The 26,153-nt window shown below is 41.9% G+C and overlaps 1 protein-coding gene across 10 annotated transcripts in view; it reads left to right on the top strand.

The window, feature by feature from the left end:
• Positions 1-11,545, top strand: part of CLHC1 (clathrin heavy chain linker domain containing 1) — a 68,914-nt gene extending 57,369 nt beyond the window's left edge. For 9 of the 10 annotated variants that reach the window (XM_031655181.1, XM_031655185.1, XM_031655190.1 and 6 more), the window contains 3 exons: positions 3,114-3,316; positions 6,326-6,505; positions 8,115-11,545. In XM_031655181.1, coding sequence (XP_031511041.1) covers positions 3,114-3,316; positions 6,326-6,505; positions 8,115-8,311 — 580 coding nt within the window. In that variant the 3' untranslated portion in view covers positions 8,312-11,545. The remainder of the gene's footprint in view (positions 1-3,113; positions 3,317-6,325; positions 6,506-8,114) is intronic. The other variant, XM_031655188.1, reaches the window with a different exon arrangement.
• Positions 11,546-26,153: the final 14,608 nt, after the last annotated feature.

Below are 26,153 nucleotides of genomic sequence, written 5' to 3'. Positions count from 1 at the left end.
TCCCGACCTCAGGTAATCCACCCGCCTAGGCCTCCCAAAGTGCTGGGGATTACAGGCGTGACCCACCGTGACTGGCCTGTTAATTTTGCTTTAGGAAATTTCTTCTTCATATGTATGCCCTTCTTTTCTCTCTTTGCGCCCTTCTCTTTTCTCTGCCTGATCATGTTTCTACACCCTCCACAAAAAGTACTTATCAGGGAGCACTGGAAATGGTTTGGACTTGATGACATCATCAGAAAGTGTATGTTCTTTACCAAAACCTGTTTTAAAAAGTTCTAGTGCAAAGACACTTCAGACAAGATTAAGTTTCTTACACATAGTGATGGTTCTTGACCCATTCTACCTCTTAGTTGTAAGAATTTAAATTCTTTAATAACTATGCAGTTCTGTGACTACATGCATTGAGGAAATGCCACTAGTTTTTTTTTTTTTTTTTTTTTTTTGAGACAGAGTCTCGCCCTGTTGCCCAGGCTGGACTGCAGTGGCCGGATCTCAGCTCACTGCAAGCTCCGGCCTCCGGCTTACGCATTCTCCTGCCTCAGCCACTGGTAGCTGGGACTACAGGCACTCGCCACCTCGCCCGGCTAGATTTTTGTATTTTTTAATAGAGACGGGGTTTCACCGTGTTAGCCAGGATGGTCTCGATCTCCTGACCTCGTGATCGGCCCGTCTCGGCCTCCCAAAGTGCTGGGATTACAGGCTTGAGCCACCGCGCCCGGCCGGAAATGCCACTAGTTTTAGGGATCCTGAGATAATATAACAGGGAATATTAAAGGCAATTCACATTCTTCATACTTAGTCTCTGTTTCCTGGCTTCTGCCTCTGATTATCTGGCCTCTATCACATAGCTACCTTAAAAAGCCTTCCAGTTCATTCCCAGAAGCTCAGCATAGAGCTAGCCCTTTAGCAGCCTGCCTAATGGGCTAATCATGGCTCTCTTAGTCATTCTTACCTGTGAAAAGTCTAATCACTTGGTCTACAAAGTCTAAATTTTAAGGAACCATCCTTTACTGGTATTACTTCTCTTAATTGCAGACATTGCTCCCAGAAGAAGATAAATATCCTCTGAAATTTTAACTTTGCAAACTCAATCCTAGAAAGTAACAGTAAATAAATTTTATGCATGGATTTAGAGATTGTATATTACCTTTATTTTGACATTAAAAATTTTTAAACCAAATTTATAATCCAATATGTCTTAGATTACTGTGGGGTTAAGCATATTTTATTTTATTTATTAGCTGTTCATATTCTCCAGAGCTAGCCTGGTCTCAGATCCCCTTTCAGAAGTCCCAGAAACAGTCCTCTTTGAGTTAGGAGAAAGGGTGAGAAAACCCAACAAGGGGACTTTAGGAAAACAGAAAGAGGGTATGATGAGGTGATTGGAGGGAAAAAGGGGGAGGGAACTTCCCTGGCCCCCTTCCCAGCCCTGGCCTTCTCTGAGGTGGTGACCCTTAAAAAAAATGGCATTAGTAAGATAAATAAATACTAAAATACTGGCGTTATGATTTTGCTACAGTATTTCAGTCACTACATAGACTGAAATAATTAACTTGTTCAGCCTCAGGAATTGTGGCAACTGTAGCTACTAAAACCTTTATTTTGGTATTGAAGTGTGGAAATCAGAGAACTGCTTAATTAAATAATTGATTTGTACTCAAGCTGCCTTTTGATTTAGACTCCCCCCTCTGCTGCCCACCCCAATAAACACAGAAGGCTTTATTTACTGAATTTTCAGTAAAGAGACATCGTGTAGGGGGTTCAGGATTTCATTTTAATGTTACCAGCATTTTTAGATGTATACAGACACCAATATCATACGATTGCCGTTATTTTGTAGCTATTAATTAAAAATATAAAGTATAATTTTCATACCATTAGAAAGCGCCTGTAGTCCCAGCTACTCGGGAGGCTGAGGCAGGAGAATGGCGTGAACCCAGGAGGCGGAGCTTGCAGTGAGCTGAGATCCGGCCACTGCACTCCAGCCTGGGCGACAGAGCAAGACTCCGTCTCAAAAAAAAAAAAAAAAAAAAAAAAAAAAAAAAAAAAAAAAGAAGTGATATCTTTAATCATGCACAGATGTTCTTTTGGCTATGCTTATAGTTTCTAGGGAAGTTACTCTGATAGTACAACAGATGATTAACTTCAGTTGTGTATAAAGGTGGTACACTAAAATAGGACAAGTGAAATCTATTCTGTTTACCCATCTCAAAAGAACTGCTTCTTCGGTCTTTCCTAATAGGCACAATTATGTCCATTTTCCCCTCTTGCCTCTTATAAATCTATAACAAATTTAAAAAATAACAGTGCTGTCACACTTTCTGTTTTACTTTTGGTAAAAATGCTTGCAATATCTACCTCTATGAGCTGAAATTGCTGTCACTATCTATAACCAATATTTAATAAGCTTTTACATTCCATAGGGTTTAGAATCTCGATAACTGCTTGAGAATATTAAGACCCCCAATTATGAGAGCATTTTTGTTTACCTCGTAATTTTTAGACCTATCAGTGTTTTTAGGAGAGTTTTAATCTTGTTTGTGGGGTTTTTTTGAAACTTGAGCTTTTGAGGAGCCAAAATGTCTTCCTCCAAGGGAATACACACTGATTTTTTTTTTTTTTTTTTGAGACGGAGTCTCGCTCTGTCACCGGGGCTGGAGTGCAGTGGCCGGATCTCAGCTCACTGCAAGCTCCGCCTCCCGGGTTTACGCCATTCTCCTGCCTCAGCCTCCCGAGTAGCTGGGACTACAGGCGCCCGCCACCTCGCCCAGCTAGTTTTTTGTATTTTTTTAGTAGAGACGGGGTTTCACCATGTTAGCCAGGATGGTCTCCATCTCCTGACCTCGTGATCCGCCCGCCTCGGCCTCCCAAAGTGCTGGGATTACAGGCTTGAGCCACCGCGCCCGGCCTTGATTGTTTTTTTGTTGTTGTTGTTGTTAAATCTCAGATATGTTTAATTTCTCCTACATAATCAATGGCCTATTAAATTGTAACTTGGAATTCTTGCAGGCAGTAGAAAATCCAGTTCTACTGTGCTGAATTTTCAAATATTTCAGCCTCAGCCACTCATCAGGAATTTTCTAACGTATGCCTTATTGATCTGCTTGTTCTAGACTGACATTTTCTGAGGAGGCTGGGGATGTGATTTGTGATTATGGGGAGCAGGATACTTATAACAAGTCCAAGTGCCTGGCTTTAGCTCAGATTATCTACAGTGAATGTGGCCTGCACAAGAAAGCTATTCTTTGCTTGTGTAAACAGGGTCAGACTCATAGGGTCATGGAGTACATACAGCAGTTCAAGGACTTTACTACCGGTAAGTTAAAATGTCTGCCATTTGTATACATTTGAATTCTGGACTTTAATTGTAAAATTACCCATGATAGCAGGCACTACTTTAAACTTACGTTATAAAATCAATTTTATATATACCAATAAGTGGGAAATTTCTTTTGTAATTTTTCATGAACACAGGTAAGCTGGAGCTGATTGGCTTTCATGCTAGATGTTCAAAAATATTATGTATTTCCTCAAAATAAAAACATTTAATAAACCAGATAGTCCTGGAAATATACAGTTTTAAAGATAAATTTATACAGAGTAACATACTACATATGTGATTTTTAAAAATAACTTATTTGTAATATTTTTTTTTTTTTTTTTATTTATTTTTTGAGACAGAGTCTCACTCTGTTGCCAGGCTGGAGTGCAGTGGCGTAATCTTGGCTCACTGCATGCTCCATCTACTGGGTTCACGCCATTCTCCTGCCTCAGCCTCCCAAGTAGCTGGGACTACAGGCACCCGCCACCACGCCTGGCTACTATTTTGTATTTTTAGTAGAGATGGGCTTTCACTGTGTTAGCCAGGATGTTCTCTATCTCCTGACCTCGTGATCTGCCCACCTTGGCCTCCCAAAGTGCTGGGATTACAGGCGTGAGCCACCGCGCCCAGCCTGTGATATATTTGAAGTGTAATATAAGCATTAGAAATGAAGAATTTCTAATTTATTTCAAAATTTTAAAACACAATTGAGCAGTAATCTGAGATTACAATTGAGCAGTCATCTAAGAGAACTGTGGACCTAAGGGTGACCCTAGTTGGATGAGCAGATCTCTTACTCTGGATCTAGTTTGGCAATAACTGTGAGTACAGGCATTGCTGACATCTCCCCATCTCCCAGGCCACTGCCCGTCCTGATTTGCAGGCTGTGTATCCCAGTTCTAAGAAGATGCAAAATGGAACCAAACATAGCTGTTTTAGGTCACATTCTTCCAGGAAAAAGGAGTTTTAGTGGTTGTTGAATCTGGTCATTTTCAAGCAATTAATTGACTTTTTCTTAGAATCTATATTTTTTTAAGTTACATATTTCTTCATTAATAACAGCATGCCCTATACTATTATTGTAATAATAGCTAGGCTTTTTTCCATGGATTATCTCACTTAATCCTTATTTTGACTCTATGAGGTAGATTTTGTTATTGTCCCATTTTATAGATGAAAAAAATAGTATGTTTCCATACAGAGGCTAAGGCACAGCTAGAGGTAAGTGATTTGGTTGTGTAGTGACAGGACAGAATCTGGCATAGTAGGTATTAGTTAATATTCCATTACCTAAGTATACAGTTTCAGTTTCTGTGTTGTTAACTATTATTTTTCCATAGGTAAGAATTATATTAGTTAATGTTTAGACATGGGATATAGATTTTAATTACTTTTAGAATTTAAAAATTTTAGGGATAGGATCTGTAGTCCCAGCCACTCAGGAGGCTGAGATGGGAAGATCACTTGAACCCAGACATTCTAGGCTGCAGTGAGCTGTGATTGTGGCACTGCATTCCTGCCTAGGCATAAGAGTGAGACCTTATCCCATAATAATAATTTTTTAAAAAGAAAATGGATTTTGAAATGTAGTAAGCGAAAGGGATATGAGGAGTTCAAGACCAGCCTGGGGCAACATAGTGGGACCCTGTCTCTATATATTAAATACATTTTAAAAACCCAAGGCTTTCAGAGTTAAATTATGTTTATGGTAGTTCTTGAAAGGCTCTCAAAGTTATTCTGAAAATTACCTCTATTGTGGCCCCAAAATAATATTTTTACTTAAAAAAATTTAGGACGTTAATACAAAGTTTACAAATTTGAGACTATAGAGTGGGGCACGGTGGTGCATCTCAGCTATTGGGAAGGCTGAGGCAGGAGACTGCTTGAGCCCAGGAGTTTGAGGATATAGTACACAACCATTATGCCTATGATGAGCGATGCACTCCAGCCTGGGCAGCACAGTGAGACTTTGTTTTGAAAAAATTTAAGAATACAAATCATAATTGTAGCTTTAGATTACCTCAGTGGTTAACTAGTAGATTAACCCATATGGAATTGTTTTTTTTTGTGGTCAAATATAGGCAACTTCATACGGCTCCACCTCTAGCTACTTGAAATAGCTAATGGCTTCTTAAAGTTTTCATTTTTGAATTTCTAAATACTTGATAGTTTTAGGAAAAAAATTACTGAATTGCATTTTCTGTGCAAGGCACAGAAAGACATTGTACTCACCAGAATTTGGTCCAAATATGAGCAACAAGATATAGACAAACAAACTGTAGTATTAGATGGAACCTTCGAAATTATCTCCACTTCGGCCGGGCACGGTGGCTCATGTCTGTAATCCCAGCACTTCAGGAAGCCGAGGCGGGCGGATCACAAGTCAGGAGATCGAGACCATCCTGGCTAACATGGTGAAACCCCGTCTCTACTAAAAATACAAAATATTAGCCAGGCATGGTGGCGGGCGCCTGTAGTCCCGGCTACTTGGGAGGCTGAGGCAGGAGAATGGCGTGAATCCGGGAGGCGGAGTTTGCAGTGAGCCAAGATCACACCACTACACTCCAGCCTGGGCGACAGTGAGACTGTCTCAAAAAAAAAAAAAAAAAGAAAGAAATTATATCCAATTCTAGCGCTTTTCAGATGTGAAAACTGAGTTCCAAAAGAGTAAGTGACTGATGGAGCTATGATTAGAATTCAGGTTTCCTGATAGCCAATCTATATTTTTATTATACCACATTTCTTTTCGTTATAATTATTTGATTGTATTTTGGATACTCTTATGGGTAGTTTTCCTTTGTTTTTTTGCTATGCTGAACATGATTTTTTTTAGGGGGGGCTAGGGGATAGTACTGTTGAGTTTAGGTTGGAGTGGGTCATTGAGGGCTTTGAAAGGATTAGAAAAACTGTTGATTGGCAGGTATAGACATTAGCTAGTCCTAGTTTCTAGTTGATTTATCATGTTAGGATGTTGAGATAAAGTTCTTTCATTTTTGCCTTCAGATGACCTGTTGCAGCTATTAATGTCATGTCCCCAAATTGAATTAATTCAGTGTCTCACTAAAGAGTTGAATGAGAAACAAACATCTTTATCTTTTGGTCTTGCCATACTTCATCTGTTCTCTGTAGATAAGAAAAAAATTGGCATTAAGATACTTCAAGAAATAAATAAAGGTGGGATAGGTAAGTAGAGTAAAATGTTGTGGAAGGAAGAGTAGTGGGTTATTTAGGGAGAGGTTCAAGATGATTATGCATGAGTTAACTCAAATTTCCCTAAGAGTTCCTTCTTAGCAAGAGTTAACTTTAGGAGTTTATAAATATAAAGATTGCTATGTAAATAATAATCCGTTGGCAATAGGATATGTTTCTTGAGAGAATTAAAATGAAGAGATAATCTTTATGAAGCCTGAGGGAGATGTTACAATAATTGTAATCACTAACACTAAAAACTTTATATATATTGACATGTGTATATTTAGCTATCTTTTATATGTATTTTAAATGTTATGTAGATATAAACTATATGTTTTAATTCCTAAACCAAATGTCTGTGTGTTCACATATGATATTCACTCTGAACCTAACTCTGCTGTGGATTAGAGAATAACTGATTAGGCTGGGTGCGGTGGCTCACCCCTGAAATCCCAGCACTTTGGGAGGCTGAGGCGGGTGGATCGCTTGAGCTCAGGAGTTCAAGACCAGCCTGGGTGACATGGCAAAACCCTGTCTCTATGAAAAAAAATACAAAAACTAGCCAGGTGTGGTAGCATGCACCTGTAGTCCCAGCTACTCCAGAGGCAGAGGTGGAAGGATCGCCTGAGCCCAGGGAGCTCAAGGCTACAGTGAACCGTGATTGTGCCACTGTACTCCCTGCCTCAAAAAAAAAGAGAGAGAGAGAGAGAGAATAATTAAAACTCACTTTTATTTTCTTTTCATTAATTTAATATAGGAAGTTGAGCAGACAACTTGATTTTAAATTACTCGAAAACATATTTTGGAAGATAACTATATTTTGAAATTATCATTACAAATATCAACTAAAATATTTTTGTAGAAAAATGATAATTATGGTAGAAATAAAATTATAGGGATGACAGTGTTCTAAAAAGTGATCCTCTTTTATGAAGTACCATAAGTAATGCAGGTAATAGATAAGAAATGAGTTCCATAAACTGATAGATCACTAAGATATTTTTAAAAGTAAATAATATTAAATTTCTTTAACAAAATGATTTTATTTCCTTAAGAAAAATATTTGTTATAGAAGCCCCATCATTAAGAGGTCTCCATCTAGAGACAGGATGAAGAGTTTGTCAAAGAGTTTCTTAAGTCCTTGGGTTAGCAGCACTAAGGCATTTATATAAGTGTTTGAAATCATGAAAACTTCAACTATAGGTCCACAGTTATTTGATAGTTTCTAGTGGTGCCCTATAGACTCTTTGAATAAGAATGAGCCCACATTCATCACTTTCTGAGCTCCTGCCTTATAGCCTTCAACATCTGCTACCATAACAAGAAGGCAATGAGTGGAGACGTGGAATGTGAGAAGCGGTAAAGGGTTGAATTGAGACATCAAGAGGTTAATGATAAGGGAGGAGGAGAAGGAACTAACATGAATACTTACCATGAGCTAGACTGAGCACTGCATGTTGTATCATTAGTCTTAGGGGAATCAGGTAGAGTTTAACAGTAACTGAGTTGAGATTATATCCTTTTCTATTTTTGAAGAATCACTAAAGTATGGATTATCAAATAAGTGCCATACTGTAATATTGTATTTTTTTCCCCACAGATGCAGTAGAAAGTCTTATGATAAATGATTCATTTTGCTCCACAGAAAGGTGGCAAGAAGTGGCAAATATATGTTCACAGAATGGCTTTGACAAATTATCTAATGACATCATGTCTATTCTTCGATCTCAGGCTGCAGTTACAGAAATTTCTGAAGAGGATGACGCAGTTAACCTAATGGAACATGTGTTTTGGTAGTTCTATATCTTAACCAGCTGAGGGAGCTTGTACAACACTTTATGTATGCTGGTTGGGCAAACTGATTTTAACATAACTAACTTATAAATAAATTTAGAGTAAGCTCTCAGAAATAAATCACACTTTTGTTATGATGACATTTGGATTTGTCTTTGAAATATTTATACTATTGCTTCCTTTTTCCCATATGGTCATTTCTTATATTGAATCTTGATAAAATCCAAGATTATAACTTTGTGCGAAACAGCGTAGGCATTTTTATCTAAGGACATAAGCTAATGTCCAGATATATTACTTTCTGGTGATGTAATATGATAGCAAGAACTAAAGAAGGTGCAGGTAGTATCCTGTATATTAGACTGTCTTCCCAAATGTGAAATGCTACAAGCCTGACTTGACAAGAAAAGCAGGATATCATTTCAAGGTTGGACTTGCTGGCAAAAACCTGGAGTACAGTAATTTTGTATTGCTGATTTAAAGATGTGCCCCATGCTTTGATATATATAAATATGGCAAAGCTTAAGCTTCTAGTATAAAAGCTGGGAATCTTGGCGTATTATTACTTAGAGAGAGGACCAGTCAAATTTTGCATAGAAGTAGACCTGTGATACCTATAGGTATGGAAAATATGTCATAAGAAGTGGTTTTGGATGATTTCAAGTATCTGAAGAAGTATTTGATTGAAAATTCTGAAAGTTCTGTGCCGTGGACTGTTGTAATATTTAAAATATTTAATGATTAGTATGGCATGGGCACAAATCGAACAGAACAGATACCTGATTAATCAGAACAGCCTTTAGCCCTTATGCCACACCAGAGCATACTAGCTAAATGTTAGCCTGGACCATGGAACATGGTTAAAATGAGCTGCTGGCTGGGCGGGGTAGCTCATGTCTGTAATGCCAGCACTTTGGGAGGTTGAGGCAGGAGGATCACTTGAGCCCAGGAGTTTGAGACCAGCTAGGTAACACACTGAGATCCCGTCTCTGTTATTAAAAAAAGAAAAAAAATTTTCAAGTAAAAAATGAAAATGAGCTGCTATTAGAATAAGAGCAAAGAGCATAACTTTTCCCCTCCTAAACTTAAATTGCATATGTATTTTTATGTTATAGTGGAAAGAAGATGAACAGGGAGTGAGACAGCTTCATATTAAAATTCTGGTCCTACCTCTTACTCATTTATAAAATATGGGCAGTCCTCCCTTAGGCTTGTTGTGAGGATTAGTGATAATGTATGTGTAGTGTAAGTGTATAACATGATAGAGGAACTTAATAAAAGATAGCTATAATTCCTTTGTAATAGGCCCCAGAAACACACATTTCTCTACTTAGTTTGTACTTACTAAATCCCATATGTCTATTCATTTGTATTTATATGTTTATCCTTCTTTAAAGTATTTGATATATTGGTACAACTTACTGCTGATATTATCTGTCCACGCTCGTATTAGGGTTGCCTGGCTTATTTTATAAATTCAGAAGCATTCAAGCTGAGTTTTTAATTTTTCCATTTGGTGCTAAACAGAGTACTGGATAATTATAATTCAGCTTTCTAAAACATAGCATTTTTAAAGTAATACATGTGCATAGTTTAAAAAGCAATTTATTACTAAAAGGCTTATCAAAATAATATTTTGATTTTTGGCCTTCATGCTAGCTGTTGAAAAGAGCAGATAAAGGATGGAAAAAAGGAATGGAAAGGGAGAAGTATTTCAGCAGCACTGGTTCTTTGTGTACCAATGGCTTAAAACCTTTTTTTTTTTTCTTTGAGACCTATATGATTGATAGAAAGCTATTATGTGTCCGTTGACAGAGCTTAGAAAAAACATGTCTCCATGAAAGCCGGGAGGATGAAGTAGGTATGTAAATCTAGAGAAAGCTTAAACAGCCGTTGTTGTTCTTCATTTCTAATTTTGCCTTGTTTTTCCTTTGCTCATTATTACTCCTTCTCAGCTAGCATTGCCGTTGGCAGCTTTCCCAAGGAAAGTGAAAGTTGTTAAGTGAATATAAATTAAAATGCCTGGTGATGGAAAATGGAGTTGGGAGGAAGAGCAAGATTATAAAGTTAAATGAGAAAGGAGAAAGAATTGAGTTGTGAGCTACAGAGGGCTTTGAAGCTGTCAGAGCCTCCGTGTAAGCTACACTGAAGGAGGTATCATCTGGGCCTCAGCACAGAAACCTGCATTCTAGACCAGCCCCACCACTGTCTAGCTACGTGTCCTTTTCCTCATGCTTAAGATAAATTTATTTTGACTAGATAACTCCTCTTGTCATTTCCACCTCTAAAATTCAGTAATTCTGAAAAGGTACAAATTATTTCCCAATGCTTCTTGACCTTCAGCCTAAATTTGAAATACTACAATTCAAAATCAGCATCAACAACATCTACTGAATACCTATTTTGCATACAATTTCTGCTAGCAAGATTACAACTTCAATGGAAACACACAGCATATTTTAAAAGTTACTACTAATAATTCCTTAGCATTATCTAATAGTCCATATTCAAATTTCACCAGTTGCTTAAAAATGCCTTTTAACATTTGAATTGTTCCAATGAAGATTTAACCAATGTTCGTGTGTTCCATTAGGTCTTGCTGTCTTGAGCGTGTCTTCTCTCTTTTTTTCTTCTTGCCATTGATTGCTTTACATAGCAGTTGCATAGCAAGAGCCATGATGAAGTAAGTTTCTCTGATTTCACATTAGGTTTTCTTTCTACCATACCATTGAGGAAAGGAAGGTATTTTTTCCAAGATTTAATTGTAACTAGTTACATTTTTGTTTATTGTAGTCATGCATGTATCAGAATGAATTTCTATTAAATTCATTCATTTGGAAAGGTTTAGAGACATTCTGAAACAGAAATCTAATCTAATGAAAAAAATTTTCTTAATATTTAGAACTTTTCCTAAATCCTGAATTAACTAAGAAATGACCATTAAATTAATCACTTTTTTAACTTTAAAAGATGAAAAACTGATACTTTTTAGGTGCCTGGAATTCTGTTGGATTGCTAAAGCATATGTTAAGTCAAAAATCATAGCAGAGGCCTTATTTTTTTTTTTAACTTTGTACATTTCATAGAAAGCTCGTACGTTTCTTCCATTCTTTCTCAGAAAAAAACAGCATTTAACAAATGTTGGGTGTAGCACTACTGAAAATATAAAACTGTCAATTTGCTAGTAGTTATAATTTGTTGTGTTCTTGAATAAAAATATATTGGATACATAAAAAAGACACTATTTTTTATATAATTGTTTTCATTTTTTTTAATTGATAATTATCTACAGGTACCCTCCCTACCTAGAGGATCTGTGTCTACCTATAGAGGTCTGGCACTACTGTAAATGATTGAAATGTATCACAGTCAGGGAAAGGAGGATCTGAGGACTTTTTGAAAGGGACAATTGTGATAAATTCCACGCAACTTTTATTATGCAGGACTGTGGACTTGGTGTTACCTTCTGGGAGGCTGGAAATGTAGATTTGATGTAAGCAGTCCTGATTTTTCAGAATACTGTGTGGGCCAAAGAAAACACATCAGCAGACCAGACTTGACCTGCAGGTCACTCATTTGTTCTGTCCTAAACTGAGGCTAGATTTGATTTCTTGTTTCCATCAACTTTATTTTTATTTATTTATTTATTTATTGAGACAGTCTTGCTCTGTCACCCAGGCTGGAGTACAGTGACGCAATCTCAGCTCACTACAACCTCCGTCTCCTAAGTTCAAGCGATTCTCCTGCCTCAGCCTCCTGAGTAGCTGAGATTACAGGTGCCCACCACCACACCCAGATAATTTTTGTATTTTTAGTAGAAATGGGATTTCACCATGTTGGCCAGGCTGGTCTCAAACTCCTGACCTCAAGTGATCCATCTGCTTCGGCCTTCCAAAGTGCTGGGATTACAGGCGTGAGCCGCCATGCCTGGCCTCCATCAACTTTAAATGAAGCTTTTTGAGTGGATAAAGATAGTAAAGAATTACAATATTTTCTCATTTGGTGCCAGGCACGGTGGCTCATGCCTGTAATCCCAGCACTTTGGGAGGCTGAAGCAGGTGGATCACGAGATCAGGAGATCGAGACTATCCTGGCTAACATGGTGAAACCCTGTTTCTACTAAAAATACAAAAAATTAGCAGGGCATCGTGGCAGGTGCCTGTAGTCCCAGCTACTCGGGAGGCTGAGGCAGGAGAATGGCGTGAACCCGGGAGGTGGAGCTTGCTGTGAGCCCAGATTGCGCCACTGTACTCCAGCCTGGGCAACAGAGCAAGCTCCGTCTCAAAAAAAAAAAAAAAAATTTACCTTTTTTTCTCATTTGGAAAAGCCTACTGCAGAATACCCAATTTACTGATGTAACAGAAGGGAGGATAAAGGATAGAGCTACTATGTGGAAGCCAATCCAGTATGGAGGCCATTTTGGTTTCTAATGCGGAGGAACGTGTAAGATAACATAGATGCAATCTGTGTGTAGAAAGAGAAAAAGGTACAGAGTCCTTAAGTAATTTTGACTTCCCCCAACCCCACTCTAAAAAATTAATCTATAGTATTCTTCCCCAACTGTATGCCATAAGCTTGGTTAAGAAGTAGTAGTATAGTTTTAAAATAGAGGCTACAAAATTACATTTTGAAGATTTGCCTACATGGATCCTTGTCTCTATCCAGTTAGCTCTTCAGTGGAAATTCCACTGTGGCTGTGGGGGGGTTTCCATTATCATGTTGTACATAAACTGCAGCAATAATCACCACCAAGCATTTTTAGCTCTCCATTGGGTGCAAACTCTACCTTTAAACTCCCATGTGTATTAATGTGTTAGGGCCACACTGAGAAGGATCCACCTTTTCCACTCAAGGAACAGTTGTGTGGGCTAAATTCTGTTTTCTTGTTTTATTAGGTCAGATAATAAAGATACTATCATAAATAGAGTGAGCTTTAGGTGAGTTTGTGCTTAACAGGAAGGGCATGTCACCCTTCCACCACTTTGGTTGTACACAGATCAGAATGTGTAACAACACATTCCCATCCATTTTCTCCTGGAACTCTTCCTTCACCTCATACTGCTCACACATTTTGACTATGTTGTTGTTGTTGTTGTTTGAGGTGGAGTTTCCCTCTGTCGCTCAGGCTGGAGGGTAGTGGCGCGATCTCGGCTCACTGCAACCTCCGCCTTCCGGGTTCAAGTGATTCTCTTGCCTCAGCCTCCTGAGTAGCTGAGACTACAGGCGCCCCCCACCATGCCTGGCTAATTTTTGTATTTTTAGTAGAGATGGAGTTTCACCATGTTGTCCAGACTGGTCTCAAACTCCTGACCTCAGGTGATCTGCCCGCCTCGGCCTCCCAAAGTGCTGGGATTACAGGCATGAGTCACCATGCCCGGCCTGCTCACACATTTTGAAAATGTACATTTTGGAAGCAGCCCCCAGCAGTGGGACTGAATTGTCAAAGATTTTTACCAAATTGCTTGAAGAGTTAGGCGTTTATGAATTAACCATCATGAGTTTTGATTGCAGGCCCTGACCAATCCAAAGAGTTTAAAAAGTCAGTTTAAAAAGTCAGCTTGAAAAGTCTTCATGCTGTTTTTGGCCAGCCTCCCTGAGGTGAGTACTTAATATTGATCAGCTTCTGAACACAACATCAAGAAACAGGTTCGTGCTGCTACTAGGATCAATAATAAGGATGGGAAAAACATTGGCAGAGAGATTCCAGTGGCCTTCCAGATTGCAGTGCAGAGACCCTGCTTGCATCAGAGCTTTAATCTTGGCATCAGAGAATGTGACTCTCCCTGTTTTCATGAGGGTGCAGGGACAGGGAGAATAATTGCCAAGGCTATTCCTTCTATTCCTTTGCCCAGGTTGGTCCCTTTGAGATGGGGAAAACTCCTTTATGCTATTTGTGTATATAAATAGTCTCCAAGATTCCTCTACCCTCTGGCTATGCTTTTTCAGGTGTCAAATGAACATGATAATATTTTCTAAGAGATGATTTTCATGCTGACCATTTCTGTAAGGAACAAGAGGTCTTGAAGAGCTCATAACACCAGTAGCAAATACCAGAAAAACGTGTGTTATCTTAAACCCAAGTGACACATAAATTAGATATCAATAAGATTACAGCTACTCCTATTCTGTGATTTGTAATCCATGAAAAATTGCTCACAAAATGAATATTTCCTAAATGAAATAGGACTGAAATAGTTATTTTGAAGAAATTTTCCTGGGAATGCTCTGTTAAATGAATCGCCAATTCCTAATTTATCTGCCTGATAAATGTTAGCTTTGCCTAATGCAAGGTATCCCATTGATAGGGATAATAGCAGGCACCACAAGCACTTGTTAAAATCATCTTTGCTTAAATGCTAAATAGAATATTGAAACTAGTTTTGAGGCTTCACGTTAAGAAAACTATTACTGGGCCGGACGCGGTGGCTCAAGCCTGTAATCCCAGCACTTTGGGAGGCCGAGACGGGCGGATCACGAGGTCAGGAGATCGAGACCATCCTGGCTAGCACCATGAAACCCCGTCTCTACTAAAAAATACAAAAAACTAGCCGGGCGAGGTGGCGGGTGCCTGTAGTTCCAGCTACTCGGGAGGCTGAGGCAGGAGAATGGCGTAAACCCGGGAGGCGGAGCTTGCAGTGAGCTGAGATCCGGCCGCTGCACTCCAGCCTGGGCGACAGAGCAAGACTCCGTCTCAAAAAAAAAAGAAAAAGAAAAAAAACTATTACTAATTTTGAGCATGTATAGATCATGGAGATGTAGAAAGAAAAGTTGAAGGAATGGGGTTATTCAATCTGGGAAGAAAAGAACAGTTCTGCCTTTGAGTGTCCAAAAGCCTTCACATTAAGGAGACAACCAACTCTAAGCCACGTGACCCACAGAACTAAATAATAAACAGTTTTTATTTGACACAGAATAATTTGCTGATGGTGGAGATTGTGAAGGCTGATATTGGGTGAATAAAGAAAGTTGTAGAAGGAGCTACTCTGAAGGTCTTAAAAAATAAATGAGTTGGCCGGGCGCGGTGGCTCAAGCCTGTAATCCCAGCACTTTGGGAGGCCGAGACGGGCGGATCACGAGGTCAGGAGATCGAGACCATCCTGGCTAACACGGTGAAACCCCGTCTCTACTAAAAAGACAAAAAACTAGCCGGGCGAGGTGGCGGGCGCCTGTAGTCCCAGCTACTCGGGAGGCTGAGGCAGGAGAATGGCGTGAACCCGGGAGGCGGAGCTTGCAGTGAGCTGAGATCCGGCCACTGCACTCCAGCCTGGGTGACAGAGCGAGACTCCGTCTCAAAAGAAAAAAAAAAAAAAAAAAAAAAAAATAAATGAGTTGCTCTCTTCCGTTTGATATAATTATGGTAGTTTCTGGGTTTTGGAGGAGTCCTTAAGAAAATTCTTGAGATGATCGTTTTTGAGAAGACTTGTGCAACACTCAAAATTACTTAATCCAACAACCATTTCCTGATTACCTACTAATAGATGAATAAGACATCCTGTCTATCTCGTGGGTACTTGCAATCTAGAAGTAAAGTTGTACATAAACAATTGTAATACAACATGGTAGAGTTAAAATGGAAACATTTACAGAACAATGACCTTTCTTGGTTAGGATCTACTAGAATATGTGCCAGGTTGACTCAGTAGATGGCAGCAGAGATGCCAGCAAGACCTTCAGTGATTTGAATTGTTTCTATGGGGAAGAAGTGAGGCTGGTCCTATTGTTTCTAGTCACATTTTTCAATACAGTCATATTTTCTGGTTGGAAAGCTTGAGCAGCTCGAGGACCATTCTTGGGGGATTTGTGTTCTTAAGAAGATGGCCCTTTAAAGAAAAAAGTTACTCTATATGAAAATATGTAAACATCCAAGCACTTTTTAATATTTAGCTTTTCAGTGAAATAGGGATGAGGGTGGGGTGAGTGGGGTGAGTCCAGGCCTGGAGAGAGGGCTTTGTTTTCTAAACATAGAATTTATTTTCAAGGCACTTCAAAGGCTGTATTGTAGTAGGATCCTGCTCGTTATGCAGCAATCCTACACTGTTAGACGCTTGACCAGGCCCCTCGTGGCTTGGCTGACTTTTCTGTTTGTGCTGCTTTGGGTTGAAGCACAGGCTAGTTGAAGAGTTGTTGCTGATGCCGTAACTGTAGCTTTGAAACCTTCTGGCATGCCCAGTGTATTCTTCAGGAAACTAAGAAATGTAGACTTGAAAATAACCCAAGCCGGACAACTTGTTGCCAGATCGTGGGGAGTTTGTTCTCCCAAAATCATTGAGATGGTTTCAAACTAACTGAAGAGAGTGCCTGGTTATTCTGCTTGCACAGTGCTCAAGCCTTGATTCAAAGTGGAGCAGTGAGATTAGTACAGAGGTGAAAGCAAGAGGCATCTCTGTATGCCTCTGAAGCAGACCCTAGCCTAGGAAGTAATTCTGAGACTTCTTTATTATTTTCTGACCAGAACTGCCAGCTCACGGATCCCCACATACCACATAGCTTTTGAAGGGAGACTGTAAGCCAAGGTTAAGTCTTCTTTCACCCCACAGTTGGGGTTTTCTTTGTTGTCTTTGTTCCTCAGCTCTGTCTCCATCAAAAACAAGATAATGAGCTTGTCAAGCGGCTTGTAATTTTCCCAGGTCAGCTGAGTGTCTAGAGGAGAAACAAGGCCTGAAGATTCCTGAGTAGTTGAATACATTTAGGAGGACAGAGAATTATTTGTAAGTCAGGGTTTCTCAACCTCAGCACTATTGATAGTTTGGACGGGATAATTCTTTGTTATGTGAGGTTGTCCTGTGACCTTGTAGATACAGGACACTAGATGCCAATAATCACCCTCCCCCACCCCAGTTCTCCTGGCTCTCAGAAATGGTGTGAGGCCATGCCCAGTGGTTTAGCACCACTAGTGTGAGTTTTCCTCATGAGTATAAAAACTCTACCATTCCACAGTTAAATGTCATAATTACTGGGTGGGTCTTTTGTAAAGAGGGTCAGAGATTGCAAAGGGCCTGGACCTCCGTTATTTCTTTCTCCAACATAAATTACTACTTATCATTGCAGATCCAGAAGGCATCTTTTTTTTTTTTTTTTTTTTTTTTTTTTGAGATGGAGTCTTGCTCTGTCGCCAGGCTGGAGTGCAGTGGCGCCATCTGGGTTCACCCAACCTCCGACTCCCTGGTTCAAGCGATTCTCCTGCCTCAGCCTCTTGAGTAGCTGGAATTACGGGCACACACCACGGCGCCCTACTAATTTTTGTATTTTTAGTAGAGACGGTGTTTCACCATATTGGCCAGGATGGTCTCAATCTCCTGACCTCATGATCCACCCACCTCAGCCTCCCAAAGTGCTGGGATTAAAGGAGTGAGCTACGGCACCTGGCCCAGAAAACATCTTGAGCTTTTTTTTCTTTTTTTTTTTTTTTTTGAGACAGAGTCTCGCTCTGTCACCCAGGCTGGAGTGCAGTGGTGCAATTTCGGCTCACTGCAAGCTCCGCCTCCCAGGTTCAAGCCATTCTCCTGCCTCAGACTCCCAAGTAGCTGGGACTACAGGCGCCCGCCACCAGGCCTGGCTAATTCTTTTGTATATTTAGTAGAGACAGGGGGTTTCACCGTGTTAGCCAGGATGGTCTCAATCTCCCGACCTCGTGATCTGCCCGCCTTGGCCTCTCAAAGTGCTGGGATTACAGGCTTGAGCCACTACGCCCGGCCACATCTTGAGCTTTGTACGTGGAAACAAACAAACAAACGAAACAAAACAGGCCTTATCTCACTTTCAACTCAGAAATCTAAGTATCTCAGGGATTCTTGCTAAGACAGAAGTAACTGATGTGCTCAGATTTCTCTTGTAGGCAGAAGCATATCACCTTCAAGCATGAGCTGCCTGCCTTCCGAACTCTGCAGACCGCCTCTTCCGTTCTCTGGGGCACATTGGCTTCTCTGTTCCTAGGTTTAACCTTTCTTCTTCCCACCTCTTGATCCCTTTATGTCTTCAGCTAGGAGCCCAGTCAGAGTCTCCAGGCTGTGGAAATGCTTGCTTGGAAGAGTGGGAACCAAAGTGCCCTCAGTGGCTTTAGAATGTGATTTGTTATTGCATCCACTTGTGCCATTTGCCACAGAGGATGATAAAGGTGGCTCTAATAGGTGAGAAATTGGCATAGCCATTAAACTGACTGACATTCAAACCAAGCTTTATTACAGAAAGCTACAGAGATGATAGGATTCAAAACATGACCTTTTGCCAGAAAGCTAGTGGGAAATAGGATCATTAACCTTGAAGAAATAGTAAAGATTAACCATAAAGGATTACTGAATGGAGAACCTTATACATGTTTTCTACTTCTGCTTGAGACAACAAAAAGAAATTAACACAGGAATTTAATTGAAATTCAAACTTTAAATTATTGCAGGGAGGCATTTTTGAGAGTTCAGGTTTATGAACTTTATAGGGGTGACAGTACCGAGGGTGGGTTTGGAGTGCTCTTTAAAGGTTTTAAGAAGTGGCTGTACCTATATCTGACTGATGGGTTGAGGAAGGGCAGGTCCTGTAAGGGAAGGGATCACCTTTTCAGTCCCCCTGCTCTGATGCTTGGATGGCCCAATACACATGTTGTGGTTGACCGTGAGGTGGCACTAAACTTAATTCTCTAAATAAGGACTTGGGCACTGTTCTTCACGGTGTGAGTTACCTGACCAGACTCAGCAGATGACAATCTTCTCTCTGCCTTCAGCAGGGCTCTGCACATTGACTTCACAAGCAGTGTTGTGGGTAGGGCTCCCCGAAAAGCTGACTCTGAGACAGAGGTTTGTGTGCAGGCTGTTCATTAGGAAGGGCTCTCCATATCCACACTGTGGAAGGGAAGAGAAGAAAGCAGGGTTGGGCAGAGGGAGAAGCTAAGCTCTGAAGCAGTCCCAGCAAAGAGCTCAGCTGACCACTTGGAATGCACTGAAGCTGGGAGGGCTCTTCTGAGGTATCCCCAGTTGGTGTGTGGAGCCAGGCCTTTAGACTCCTGTGGATGAGTCACTGGATGAGGGGCTGCCACTGGAAGTAGGCATGACTTGGGCAGGGTAGTTTCCTTCAGCCCAGGGAGTCCCCAAGAGTGCTGATGGCCAAGGATCTTGCTCTAGCAGCTTTTTGACCATGTGGGGGAATAACTCTTCATTCACAAAAGGGGATCTGGGAGCATCACAGCGTCCACCACAGCAGCTTTCCCTGGCTTCTTCTTGGGTCTGAGTCTTTCCTTCACCCTTTACATAAGAAGCCTTTTCCTCCAGGAACATATTTCCCTTCCCCTCATTCCCACCAAACCCTTTGCCACCCCAGTACAGGGAGTGAGTGCAGAGCCACAGATTCTGTTTATTCTGAAATGTATTCCTCCCTCCCTCTTTTCTCATCTTCTTCATTTCTCTCTTTCACCTCTCATCAGGCAGATTCATGGCCTTGTGACAGCCAGCCTAGATGGCAAGCTAAATGTCAAGCTGATTTATTCCTCTTTGGAGAGTTTCCATTCTCCCTTTCATGGCTGCGAATTCCCTCTCTGTCCTTTGCAAACACCTTGTGGATGAATCCCCAGCGCAGTAGTGCAGTCGACAGAATGCTGGACTGCAGCCTGCGTTAGCTGAAGCAGTCGTTTCTAGGAGCTCAGTCAAGGCCTGTTTCCTCCATTAGTTCTCCAAAACAGGCAGAGGCCACAGAACCAAGTGATCTCCATCACTCCTTCTAACTCCAGCATTCAATAATATTTTGATTTGAAGGATTTTCACAACAGGAAATGGCAACAAAAGAGATGCCAGATTCTTTGCTTCTTATCTCACCCACACAGAATACCAAAGTCTCTTTTCCCAAATAAATGCAAGATGTGGGATTAGTTATGGCATAGCCTGAAGTGTTTGGGGGAGTGAAAGTCTTAAAACCCCAGAACATCTTGGAAACCAGTCTGTATCGAAATCAGCAAGTTCTTAGCAGCTCATCTTGCAGCTGCACCTAGCCTGTCTGGGAGGCTCCTGTGGAAGGGTAAGTGAAGGTGAATCAGGACTTGTGTTGGGCTGCATTTGAAATGCACGGAGCAGCACACTGCAGCAAGAGAGGTTTCCTGCTGGCTTCATTCTACTGGCCTCCTTCCCCTTTTATTAATCTTAATTTAATTGAATTTAGCTATCAGTGTCGGTATTTTCTGTAGCGAATTTTTTTTTTTTTTTTTTTTTTTTTTAAGGCATGAGGTGGAGCCATTGTAAACACTGGCCCTTAGAAGGAACTCGGCTCAGATACCGGGTAGAGACCCCCTTCAAACTGTCCTTTCTATTCCAGGCTGGGTGTCTCATTCAGTAGTGACAGACTGAGAAATGAGCGGCACAGGTTAAAGATAGAGGAGGTAGAAGCAGGAGAGAAAAGGTTAGTGGAAAAGTGAACTTGACTGTTCAGAGGGCAGAGCTGAGCTTATTTGCATAGTAACTCAGGTGTGGTTACTTATTTACGAAACACATTTCTTATGAGGTGTGGAAAATAGGCTACCTGTGAACCTGATCCCTGGCCTAGAATGCTCATGGTCAGGAGGCAGAGCCCAGCAGGGACCCCACTCCCAAGACCTTCCATTTCACCTCTTTAATTACCTGCAGAAGCAGCAGAATTCGAAACATCTTGTTTGCTTGTCTTCCCCTCCTGGCGAGACTCTGAGGTCCTAAAGAGCCGGGATAAGTTTTTGGTCACTATTGTTTTCCTTGGCATATGGCAGGCCTTCAGTAAATAAATGGGTAATGAATGAGCATTGGAGTAACCTGCTGAGTGACTTGGCAGTGAACCTGGAAGCAACCTGGAAGTTGGAGGCTGGTAAATACAAAAGAGAAGGAGAGGTTTTGGATCCCAGACTTAGACACATACCCTGAAGTGAGAGGAGGGAGTTACATCAGAGCCTGAGGGACAGAGCGGCACCATTTGAAGTAGAGGTCAGCTGTAGACACGCTGCAGGAGAAAATCCCAAACAAACTTGACCTTCTACCAAGTACATGGACTGACTTCTTCAGAACAAGGCAAAAACCAAAATAACACCTTAAAAAAGGCCTACCCCCAGACAGGAATTCCCCCAGACTCACGGTAATGCTGTAGTTACATGCCAGAAAGAACAAAGAAGTGATTTAAGCATCCTGAAATTGAAACGGCTATTGCTAAACGCGGGAGAATCAGCCAAATCATTAGATTCCAGAAAATGCCGAACCTCTAAGGCCTCTGTTTTCTTCCATCCTGATGTTAGATTGCTGGCAGCCCACGCTGAGCTGCTTTATGAGAATGTGCAGCTAGGCCACTGCCTCTAGAGAGATGAGGGAGGAAGGAAGGGCAAGCTTGACTTGCTTGGAATGTGGAAGCTCTGTGTTGAAGATGAGTGAACCAGCACCGGGCACTGCTGTCTCTGCTCCTGCTGACGAATGAGGATATGGCTGGCCTTTTCAGGTGATTAGATGCAGACATGGGTATCTCCGAGTATATATATCAGTCAGGGCCCGCCTTACAGGAAAATAGAATTTATCCATAAGGGTTCAAATAAAAAGACTTTAATAAAGAGATTATTACGAGAGATTTGGGCAAGGTTAAGAGAACCACTAAGGAATGTTGAGTACCCAGAGGCTGCCTCAGTCAGGAACCATTACCTCCCATGGAGATAGGGCATGAGAAGGAAGGAAATCACAGTAACAGAACCAGGAAGAGCTAGAGCTCTGAGAAGGGGACTCTGTGGGAGCTGTCACCATGCAGGGCAGGGATGCAGGGACTGTCAGAGATAGGGCACCAAAGAAAGATAGGGGTGAGGAGGAGAGGTACCCCGCCATCACTGGTGTTATCACTGAGGAAGGAAAGAGAAGCAGAAAGGCCTAAAGCCTGGTGGTCCTGAACAGCACGTGTGGGCCAGGTACGTGGGGTGCGTGGCTTATCGAAGATATGGATCTCCGCTGATTGGTCTGTTTCCCCAACTGAGAGGCTGGAATGGCTTCTGTGCAAGCTGGTGTGAGTGACCCTCCAGCGATTTGGGGACAGCAGGCAGCAGACACTGTCATTAGGTCTACTTTACTGTAAGGTAATCCAGGCAAGAGTGGACATTTGATCTGGAACACAAGGTCTTATCACCAAATAAATATTTTATCATTCAAGTCCCCTCTGAGCTGATGCAGGGACAGGGCTTTGGTGCATGCCCGAGTCCTCTGCCTCCTCTCAGATGTCCAGTGACCCCAGCGGGGCTGGGGCTGAGCCATTAGAGAAGGTGGGAAAGGGGTGGGTCAGGAGACAGGGGCTGGGTTTTCCTTTCAGGACTTCTTTTCTTTTCAGAAAGATCAAATACGATAACACATGAAAGCATTTTCGAAGGCAGAAAATATCGTAACAAACTGACCATGTCTTTTCAGAAAATGTCCCTCAGGAGGTCTAAACCATAGCTGAGCTTCTTTGATTCATTCATTTAACAGGTATTTATTGAGCACCTGCCATATGCCAAGGGCTTATTTTCTGCCTTATTGGATTGGCAGAGTTCTTTGTATATTCTTTTCCACTCACCCAGCCTGAACTTTAGAGGTTTCACGTTAACCTCTGCTGTCTAGGGTTGATGGGGAGTATAGAAGAAAGTAGAATGCTTGTCAAGGAGTGACGGGAAATATGTTGGCGGAAATGAGATTTCAACACCCGCTTCTCATTACCTCCAGCCTCATGGCATTCTGCCTTTTTGCTAAGGAGCTGCAGGCTGGGTCTGCATAGGGAGCGAGGACTTGAATGGCACTGCAGGACACCATGGCAACCACACAGGTCTGCCACCAGGGAGTTCATGTCAGGTTGTACCTTGAAGCTCATCAGCTGTGGGCTCAGCAAAAAAAAAAAAAAAAAAAAAAAGACGAAGAAGGAAAGAAAGAAACCCTTTCCCACTCTGTGAGGTGGAGAAAAGGGGAAGGGAGGTCAGCATGATGGATACGGCTCAGACAGGGTGCTGTCGGTAGGGATGCATTCCTCAGTGGGGACTTGTCACTTTCAATGGCAGCTCTGCTTGTTGGGAACTTGGGATGCCGGGCCCTAGCATGGATAAAGGCACACATGTCTAGCTTGGGTTATGAAATGCCAGGATGTCCTGTCAGGATGTTTGTCTTTGAGCAAGAATCAAAGGAGTAGATGGCTTTCCCCTGGTGGGGCAGTTCAGGAATCCTGCTTGTCTTGAAGGGGAACCCGTTTGAGCAGGTCCTGGATAAACCACCCACTTCCCCCATGTCCCAGACCCATTGCTTCTGGGTAGGTAATATTTTGCTGTTTCTTTCTCTAGTCAGTAAATCAGTCCTCCTACCTCATTCATATCCTGGTAAAACATGTTGGTGGGCGCCTAGTATATGCCTGGATTATCTGATGAAAGTAGCCCTAATCCAGAAGAAAGTTGTCTGCAAAGTTTCACTAAATAAGCATAAAATAGTGTCCTTACTGTAACAGAAAAGGGAAAGAAATGTAGGGCAGGGTCTTGGGAACTTGATGTGCCTTGGTACTTTAAAAAATGCCCCAACTCAAGGATCCTGCGACTTGGTGAGGGAGACAGAAGCAAAGTCCTTGCTGTGGGCCCCCCCCACCACCTAATTTTTCCCAGAGGAAGGCCAAGGACTCCGTGGAGTCTCAAATACCTCGGAGTGAGCCTTATCTGCTAGTAATTCGTGCTTCTACACCGCTCTCCTTTTATCCTGCATTCTTGTCATCCCCACAGCAACATCTTCAAACACATCTCGTCTCTTTATTTGCCTCATCTCCCTGCAGGCAGGCCAGGTGGCTGGGTAGGAGCCATGTCTAGTGGTTAAGCAGGGCTGATGTTGGCTGAGGAGGAAGGTACAATAGCCTCCTTCTCCTCACTATCATTACCTAAGAGGGGCCACATGATGATGACGACTGACAGCCCTTCAGGGGATTTCTCTTGTTTCAGCTTCTGTTTGTAGAGGTGCGTTAGGACTTTATAGAGACCCTCCCAGAGCTCTGGGAGGGTTTGTCTTTTCAGTTTCTCAGACCCAGGATACTACTTGGGTTTAGAGAGTTTGCTTGTTTGTGCTGCAGGAGATGGTGGCTGCCAGTTTCTCGGAGGAGAGGACCCATTGGTTGGCTATTTCCATAGGTGCTGTGTTGGCTGCCCAGTCGGTATTGATTTTTAGATTGCTCCTGTAATCACACTGCATTATGCTGCACTGGCCCAGGGCCTGGGCAGGCCTTTTAACTTGAAACGGTTGTTCTTTGGAAGGTGCTGGTTCTCTCTTCCTTGGCTGGCCCTGCCAGGTCTCCTGGGGTTCCCAACTTGTCACTGACATTCTTCCTGCTGGCTCATTTGGAAAGGTCTGAGAAGGGCATCAATGCTGATGATTTGCTAGGCACAGCAGCTTGGCTTCAGCTCTTAAAGTTGCTTTAGTTTTGGAATGAGAAGGGGCTGAGCCGAGGCAAGTTCTTAAAGAAAGATCATGCATTTACATCAGAAACCTGCAGAGTAAGAGTTTGAAAATACCCTGGTTAGAAGAAATATACTGTATTTGGAAATAAAAATAAGGATTAGTGGCCAAGTTTTTCTTTGCAAAATTAGCACCTCAACCATACTGTTGGGGGCATTTGATGATTAAGCGAAAGGGGTTCCAGCCTGGGCTACATCGCAAGACCTTGCCTCTACTAAAAACTTAAAAAAAATTAGCCAGGCTTAACCAGTATGGTGACGCACACCTGTGGTCCCAACTACTCAGGAGGCTGAGGCAGGAGGAATGCTTGAGCTCAGGAGTCTGAGGCTCACTGTCACATGGCCGTGAGCTATGATTGTGCCACTGCACTCCAGCCCAAGTGACTGTGAGACTTTATTTCACAAAAAAAAAGAAACAAAGAAAGAGAGAGAGAGAGAGAAAGGAAGGAAGGAAGGAAAGAAGGAAGGAATGAAGGAAAGAAAAGAAAGAAAAAGAAAGAAAGAAAAAAGAAAGAAAGAAAGAAGGAAAGAAAGAAAAGAAAGAAGGAAAGAAAGAAAAGGTTGTGCTTTTAAGAAACAGACACAAAGGTCTTAGAAGAGTCCTGGGTATGTGGTAAATACTATATAAGTATATAATGTAATATATATTTTGTATAATAAAATATACAGCAGAACCAAGGGCCAGAATGGGACTGGAGGAGCTGCAGATAGGAATATGCAGCTGGTGTAGAGAGAACTGTATTTGGGGTTTAGGGAAGGTTGTCACTGATGGTGCAGAACAAGATGTATGAGAGGCTGATGCTCCATGAGAATTCATGAATTGCTGCTGGGAGGAAGGGACACCTCTTCCCTTAGCTGAGTACCCAGTGCATGTTAGGTGCTTCACAGACATCATCTCAATGAATCAGCACCATATTCTAAGAAGCAGGTGTTGCTGTCACTTTTTTACAGATGACAAACTGCTGAGGGTCACACAGCTGCTGCGTGGAGCCGCCTCTTCCTGTCTGAGGAGGAAATCGGAGCAGAGGACAGATCTGGGCCTGTTCTCCCTCCCACCTTGTTGTGGGGAGAGGCAGTACCCCCTCAATCCCTTCCCCAGTGGGCTCAGTGCCACACATGGGAAGCAGGTCCCTACCCAGTGGAAGTGGAGGCGGCAAGGTCATAGTGGTGTCACTTTAGCATGTGCTCAGGGGGCTGAGGCTGCCGTCTCCCTGGAGTTCTCTAAAGCTGCCCCTGACTCATTGCTCTCCCTCTCTCCAAAGACTTGTTAGCCAGAGGGCCAGGCTCTGCTGATAGAGAACTGACTGATTTCCCAAATAGGAAGCCTCAGCACCCACCCATTCTCTTCATTCGGCTGAGCTGGGTGGGGGCCTCCTTAGTATAAATCTCTCTTTATAGGTTTGTTTTACCAGAAGAAACTTTGGC

This window comes from Papio anubis, chromosome 14, assembly GCF_008728515.1.
Source record: "Papio anubis isolate 15944 chromosome 14, Panubis1.0, whole genome shotgun sequence".
Taxonomy (NCBI): Eukaryota; Metazoa; Chordata; class Mammalia; order Primates; family Cercopithecidae; genus Papio; species Papio anubis.
The sequence above is the reverse complement of the archived record's forward strand: the minus strand, read 5'-3'. Positions and strand labels throughout refer to the sequence as shown.